The sequence below is a fragment of the Nelumbo lutea genome, chromosome 3 (genome assembly GCF_056320005.1).
Source record: "Nelumbo lutea isolate HS-2025 chromosome 3, American lotus-T2T, whole genome shotgun sequence".
NCBI classification, from domain to species: domain Eukaryota; kingdom Viridiplantae; phylum Streptophyta; class Magnoliopsida; order Proteales; family Nelumbonaceae; genus Nelumbo; species Nelumbo lutea.
This window is the reverse complement of record NC_142686.1, coordinates 43,967,526-43,974,877: the sequence shown is the minus strand read 5'-3', so window position 1 is coordinate 43,974,877 and position 7,352 is coordinate 43,967,526. Positions and strand designations below refer to the sequence as shown.

The 7,352-nt window shown below is 35.9% G+C and overlaps 1 protein-coding gene across 1 annotated transcript; it reads right to left on the bottom strand.

Moving 5' to 3' along the window:
* Positions 1–2,807: 2,807 nt before the first annotated feature.
* Positions 2,808–3,991, bottom strand: LOC148864581 (uncharacterized). The gene has a single exon (XM_088974973.1). The coding sequence runs from the start codon at positions 3,915–3,917 to the stop codon at positions 3,021–3,023; it is 897 nt and encodes a 298-aa protein (XP_088831099.1). The 5' UTR covers positions 3,918–3,991; the 3' UTR covers positions 2,808–3,020.
* Positions 3,992–7,352: the final 3,361 nt, after the last annotated feature.

Sequence of the window (7,352 nt, the reverse complement as noted above, 5' to 3'; positions counted from 1 at the left end):
AACAACCTCATTTGCCCGTTTGACAAAGGTGTTCAAGGGCCTCAACTTTCAAATTGGAACTGCAAACAACATCATTTGCCCATTTGACAAAAGGTGTTCAAGGCAAAATCACTATCGGTTGTATTCCTGTAGCATAACTTGAGGAATCCTAGAGGGTCAGCAACAGGTTTGAGATCAATTGCATCCTTCAAAGCTGTTTGCAGTTTCAGGGTAAAATCCAGATTGGAGCATAGTCTACGTTGTACTAGAGAAACTGATGACTAACCCTCATCTTAACTGCTTCTGATGAATCTTTGTAACCCAACTTCTCTCCAATGCTGATGTCTGAGTCTAGATAGTAGAATGTGGGAGGGTAGTTTGAAACCATATTAGTTGAAAGCAATCCTTAACCTGAAACTATAGCAGAAATACCAAAGTTCATCTTGCTAGTTTGATTTTCTATTAGATGTTGGCACCAAAAAATATGAGAAATTTCCATCAATTTGATGAACCCAATTGAGAAATTAGCAACCACAAACCCCCTCCAAGACCAACAAGCCAGAACCTTCTCCTTTGTTAACACCTTAGGGAAGGCAACAAGCCTCTTAGCCAGCCAGTAGTGGATACTAAAGTTAATATATTAACAGCAAGATTTTCAGTAGGAATGGCAACCGGACAGGGATCATATTTCTTGTCCCCGACCCCGATTCTGAAATTAACCCCCACCCCCGTCCCCAATCCCCGCCGGGGATGATAAAATTTGTCCTTCATCCCCGATCCCTGATGGGGATGGGTTCCTTGCGGGCACCTGAATCCTTGAATTTTTTTAGATAACAGTATTTTTTGAAAAATAAATAAAAACTTTAAATTATAAATAATGTTTTAAATTATAATATAAGTAATATAATAATACATATTTAATATAAATAACATTATATATATTATTGGAGTTGGGGCGGGGCAGGGACCTCAATCCCCATCGCCAACCCCATCAGTTCGGGGAAATCGGGTCCCGTTGGGGACGGGGAAATTTGCCATCACTAATTTTCAGTGTGTAAATCCCATACAAATACCTACACTGACAAATATCTTCACTCCAGTACTTGATCTCTTCGTAATCACAAGGTTTTGCTCTGCATAACAGGTCCCCATATGTAGATAACAATCACAACAAGGCCTACAGTTCATAATTGCTAGCTACTAGTATCAGCAATGATATGGATTCCAACAGGTGGAATACCAATAGAGTTTTTCATTGAGATACTCCCCATTGTTACACTCAAATGATGATAGAATGTTGTTTAAACAAAGCATAGATGACTTTACTTACTGATATGGATTATTGAATCTGCTCGTTTTTCGTAGATGAGGCAAAGATGTAAATTGATAAGGTGGGAAACCAATTTTTGTGAAACAATATTAAAAGTTCTATTTGATATTTATATCTCAATATGCATACTATCTATATGCATGAATTGAGAAATTTGAAGTAAATTTCAGGACTTCAAGACCCGCCATCCAATCCATAATACCATAGACTTGAAAGATGTGTTTTAGACAATGAAAAGTATAGATGTGTAGCAGTTGTAACATCTTTAATTTTCTAAAGAAAAAACAATCTAATCTATTCATGTCTGTATCTTCAGAATACTTGCCAGGATGATCATTCAAAGTTTCTGGTCCACATATCCAAACATCAGACTCTTGTTGTAAATAAACAATCTCAATTCATTATTAAGCCTGAACTTGTTTCCAGTTAAGAGGAAATCCATAGCAAGGAATTCCCCACTTATGTTTAAAACTTTAAACTCAACTAAATTTCAAATCATTTCAAGCTTAAACCTGTTTCCAGGGAAGAGGAAATCACTAAAAAGAACTATTTGAATTTTCTTTTGACTCATTTCTAGAATCTTTTGTGGATGTCAAACCCTAAAACGATCAGGACTGAGCAAAGGAAAGAAATTTCTTCAACTTGAAGAAGAAAAGAGAAGAACCAAATCCACGATCAGAATAAGGGTTAAGAACCAACAAATCTGCTTTCTCAATCCTTGCAAGCTTAATCTCTCAATTATATGTTGTAGGGAGTTGACAATTCAGAATTACAAGTCCTGAAATGACAAGGAAACTAATGATAAAGAAAACAAAAATCAGAATTACATGTCTTGACATGACAAGGAAACCAATAGAAAACATGTCATTTTTTTCCCCAAAACAAGAGAAAGAAGAAATAAGAAAAATGATCACTTGACTGTTTAAGACCCTTAAAAATAAACTAAATGATCAAATATTTGAAATCCAATTTCAGAAAATGTGTTTGAAATATTGAAAGAATAATTAGAAGTCTGGTTCTTACAGAATTAGGCTATGCAGTTCAAGATATTAAGAATAAATAAGATCAGTAATAAAACCATACCAATTGTGTGAAGAACATATAAATAGTGCCCACAACTCATTTCCTATCTCTCCCAATTACAGGCAGTAGGACCAACAAAAAAGACATCCACACGTCATCACCAGTTTAAACTCAGGGGAAGGGCAACAGAAGAACCAAAACAATGAAAGCAATTCATGTCCGAAGTGAGATTCAGCAACAACTTAAACATTCAAACATTTGTGAATGACAAAGTAATTCTGGCAACATAATTATGAAAATGAGATGTTCTACAAGTGAAACGTGAAGTTTGAAGTAGGAATTTGAGCGAAAGTTTGTAAACCATCTACCTAAAAAAATTGTAATATTATGAAGATGCATTATGTTTGAGGTCCAAGACCCATTTCCAAACTCCTTCAGAAAATACAGGTAATTGAAACAGAAAAGAAACAAGGGCTGTAAGATAAACACTCTGCAACTTTCATTTTAATGATCAATAGGATATACTTCTATAGCAGATAAAAAAGAACAAGTAATGAAGATAAACAGAGGAGATCATTTTGGGTCCTATATCAACCTGTACTTGACTTTCGGCTTCCATAGCCAACCTTCTATGTATTTATGAAGTTTTGAAAAACTAGATTTTAGGCAAAACTACCATCAACATCAGTCACTTGAACATTTCGTCGTCACTCAATATGTCTTCAATATCATAAACCTCCATCCTAGCCGATGCCAGCTTTGCCCATTTCAAAACCTTTTCAGCTTCCTTAATGAGCTCTTCTTCCTCTTGCAGTGCCTTCTTGAACCTCCTGTTCTGATGTTTCAGTGAAAGAGTACTGAAGTCCGACAAAATCTCTTCATTCTTCCCCCAGTCCGGAGTGTCAAGACCGATGCCTGCCACCCGGTTCTCCTTGCCTTTCTTCTCAGCTACCCTTATCGGGGAATACCAAAAGCAGCATGTCTGCCGAGGTGGAGAAGAAGCTTCCAATGACGAATTGGATGAAGGTGAAGGAGAAGAAACAGAACCAGTTACCTGTTTTGGTTTTAAACCCTTCTTATCGCTTGATTCTGCAGAAGCCGAAATTGGAGTTTCGTTAAGAGGGGGCGAATTTGGGCTTGCTTTAGCTTGCTTTGAGGTCTCCTGCTCGTTCTTATGGGGTACAGTTCTGGTTTCGGATGATTCGACGGGGAGATGATCACTCTCTTTTTCAAAGGACGAACTGAGCTTCTTCTTGTAACGATCTGAGCTTGTGGGTGAATGTTTATTTTCTGCATTGAAAGATAGAAGTGGGGATTTTAGGATGGGCTTTGATCCAGGAAACGATTTGAGTTTGCGGAACCTTGCCTCGAGGTCGGTGGGCAGAATAGAGTCCGAAATACCAGAGCAGTTGATGGCTGCAAATTGTTCGAGAACGCAAGGGTCCTTTACTTGAGAGATGATATCCTCTACTGCGGACTCGTCGCACTCAGAGAGGGAAGAGAAGTATGCCATGGCAATGGCAAGTTGGCAACCCAAAGGAAGCAGAACAAGGAAGAGAGAGGAAAGGAAAGGTGACAGAGTCATGCTCTGTTTGTTTAACTGCTACTCAGGTTTCACGACTTCCGCATTTTTGCTTTGGCAGATTCGATTCCTGTGGAATTGGGATATGCCACTCACTAGCGCTCCTTACATCGACCTTCCAACAACATCCCACCGTGTATGAAGAACATCTCCCCATCAATAATAATACAAATACGTGAGATATTCTTGATGTGCGACCAAAACATGCTGTGAAGTCGATGTGAGGAGCTTATGATTCAATCTGAGGTGATTTACAATCAAATAACCTTGACCAATCAAACACCCCTCACCCTTCGAGTGAATTTTTGAAGAAAGCCAGCTAATGCGTAATATGAAACTGGGACTCCGCTACCCGTTCGATGATGCACGGATTTTAAATCTATTAAAAAAAATTGAGAAAGGATATTTATGAGATTTTCAATTAAACGGTGTTTATATAAATCCAATTCAATCACTTTTTGCGGTTTTGTCTAATTTAATGGATCCCAATTCAAGTTTCACTTTAGTGAGGGTGGCTAATTTTTTATACTTTAGATAAATTTATATTATTTTTTATATCTTAATGTTAATTTTTTATTAATTTTAAAATTTTATGGCTTGTAATTATTTTTAATTTTTATTTTTCAGTGGATTTTAAGTTTGTTAGTAAAAATTAATTATAAAATTAATAATTGTTAGATAATTTTGTATTGATTTTAAATGGATGTTAGTTTTACATTTTATTAATTTATTTGTTTTTATTATATTAATAAAATATTTTTATCAATAATAATTAATAATTATTTTTATCTTATTTAAGTAATCTAATAAATTATTTCTACTATGATTAATTAATTTTTGTTATTTCAAATGGAATATAAATGGATTATAATTTGTATGATGTTTTACTCAATGTTCTCAACTTAGTATTGACTCAAATGTTAAACCATTCAAACCATCACTCAACCTTATTTCTAAATCTTGGTTTCCTAAAACTCACTTTTTTATAAAAAATTGTTGATTTGGTTAAAACCCGTTCATTAGCCCTTTTGATCCGATCATTTGATTCGGTCATTGTATTGAAAAAACTTCTAGAGAATTTAACTTTGTGCTTAGTTGTCTGATTGGGGTGATTTTTTTTTTGGGTAACCTTTCATGGTCTTTGCAACCCCACTATACAAAAAAAGAAAAACTCATTTGGTATTCTCAAATTTCAATTTTTTGGTCTTTTATTTATAAAAAATTAAAAACTAAAATAAAACAACAAAATTGAAACTATTTCAATGTGTCATGGTTTGGTTTGTCAACCCTAGACAATTGAACTCTTGATCCATGACCTAGAGGCAAAAATGTATTCATCCTCAAGTTGATTTTTAAAACATTGGTTTTATTTATTGAGAAAATCAAATGATATTTATTATACAATATAAATTACTTAATTAATTATCTTTTAAATCGAAATAGATTATTTAGCCTAATAATATATCATTGAATATTTTCATTTCAATATAGTTATTTTTTATTGATAATTATAATTTAATATAACTATATCTAATGTATATAAAATTATAGTTAAATTTAAATGGATATAAATATAAATAAAATTAATGAATTTTAGGCAATTTAATAAAGTAATGAAGAGGAAAGAGAATTAATGGCATGAGTTTTGAATGAGAGATGATCTTTCCTAGCAAAACTGAATCCAAATATATATTGAGCTCAAAGATGATCTTTCCTAGCAATCTCTTTGCGTCACATCAATTTAAGACAAACATTGGAAGAAAAAAAAAAAAGAAACAGAAGATGAAAGAAGACTAATTGAAGTGGTTTCCCATCCATCTTATTGTATTCTTATGTCCTTGAAACATACTAGAATTGAAAGATGTCATTCTCAGGAGTCAAAATTGATCAATTAAATGGAGAATGGGAGCATCATAGACTCAACTATATCAAGTAAACCTAGAACCTAGTAGCGTCCGGATCTGGAAAGATACATAAGCCCAGGTTTGGCCCTAAGTGCCACAAACCAAGCTTACAGGAGAAGATCCAGTCCAAATTCAGCCAATATTGCCACAAACCCATTATAATAAAAGAATGAGCCATTCGCATTATATTGCTAGTAACCGCTCTTCATCTTCATGTTATGTCTTGGTGATTTTATCTATAGGACTCACCTTCTCCACACAATTAGTCTAAATTTACTCAAAGGCGGACTCTAAGCTCTTTCAGCAAACAATCCAATCAGGGGTGATCGTTGGGGATTTAGGAGTGTTAATGGTATTTGAAAATCCAATTTTGAATTTAAGATTCAACATAAGCGAATCGAATTTAGATATGATCTGATTTGATTTAATAACTATCTAAATTTAACGGATTATTTAGTTCTAATATAATATATCAAATATTTAAATATTTTTATATTGTTTAAATTATATAAATAAATATTTATTAATTACCTAAAATGAATAATTGATTGAATTTAAATCAAATCAAATATTTGAATTCAAATTCAGACGTTGGTTTTTCAATATCCATCGGATATTGAATCAAATTCGAATATCAAATTTTCTAATCGAATTCGATATTTGATCTTTTTACACCCTTACTAGGATGGAGATTGTCACATGAAATTCTTAATAGGTACCCCACCTGTAGCCTGTAGAGGTCCTAGCCATTGTTGATACTAGTATTGGTAGTTACCTTATATGGACATTGATGAGGGCGGATTTGTCCCTCTAGTGAAATTATGACACTTGACACCTCATGCCAACTAAGTGCAGCCTCTTGCCAACTAGACAGCTTGAGGTAGCTATAGGCAGCTCATCACCTACAGGCAGCTTGTCACTTATAGGCAGCTCGACACCTACAGGTAGCTTGCCACTTACGAGCAGTTCGCACTTACAGGCAACTCGTCACCTACGGGCAGCTCGCCACTTACAAGCAGCTCGCCACTTATAGACAGCTCAGCATAGACAGCTCGCCACAGGCAGCCAGCCACTCCATAGAGCCTACCGTCTTACGAACAACTCGCCTCCTAGTACGCCTCAAAGACTCACCTCGGGTAGAAGCACCTTGGCATATTAGCAGTAGCACAATACCAGGTAGCTCGGTGTATCGCCTGACAACCGTACCTGCCAGGTCTGGAGACTACTCCCACGACTCTGGCCAGGCGACGTCATGCCTGCCAGTCCCTGACCAGCGTCCCCTGTCTGGAAAAGCCGTACCTTACAACAGTTACTTGTGCCCACCAGCTCAACCCTGGCAAATAGCGGCTGTGGCAAAGAATCAGAGGCGATTATGCCAGATCTGTCAGGACACCGCTATATAAGAGCTCTGACCCCCCAGAGGGGAGGGGGAAGAGGAAAAATGGAGGTAACCCCTGCTCCCTAGCTCTCTAATATCATCTTCAAGCTCTCTACTATCAGAGTGCTAACTTAGCCATCGGAGTGGCCCCGCCAG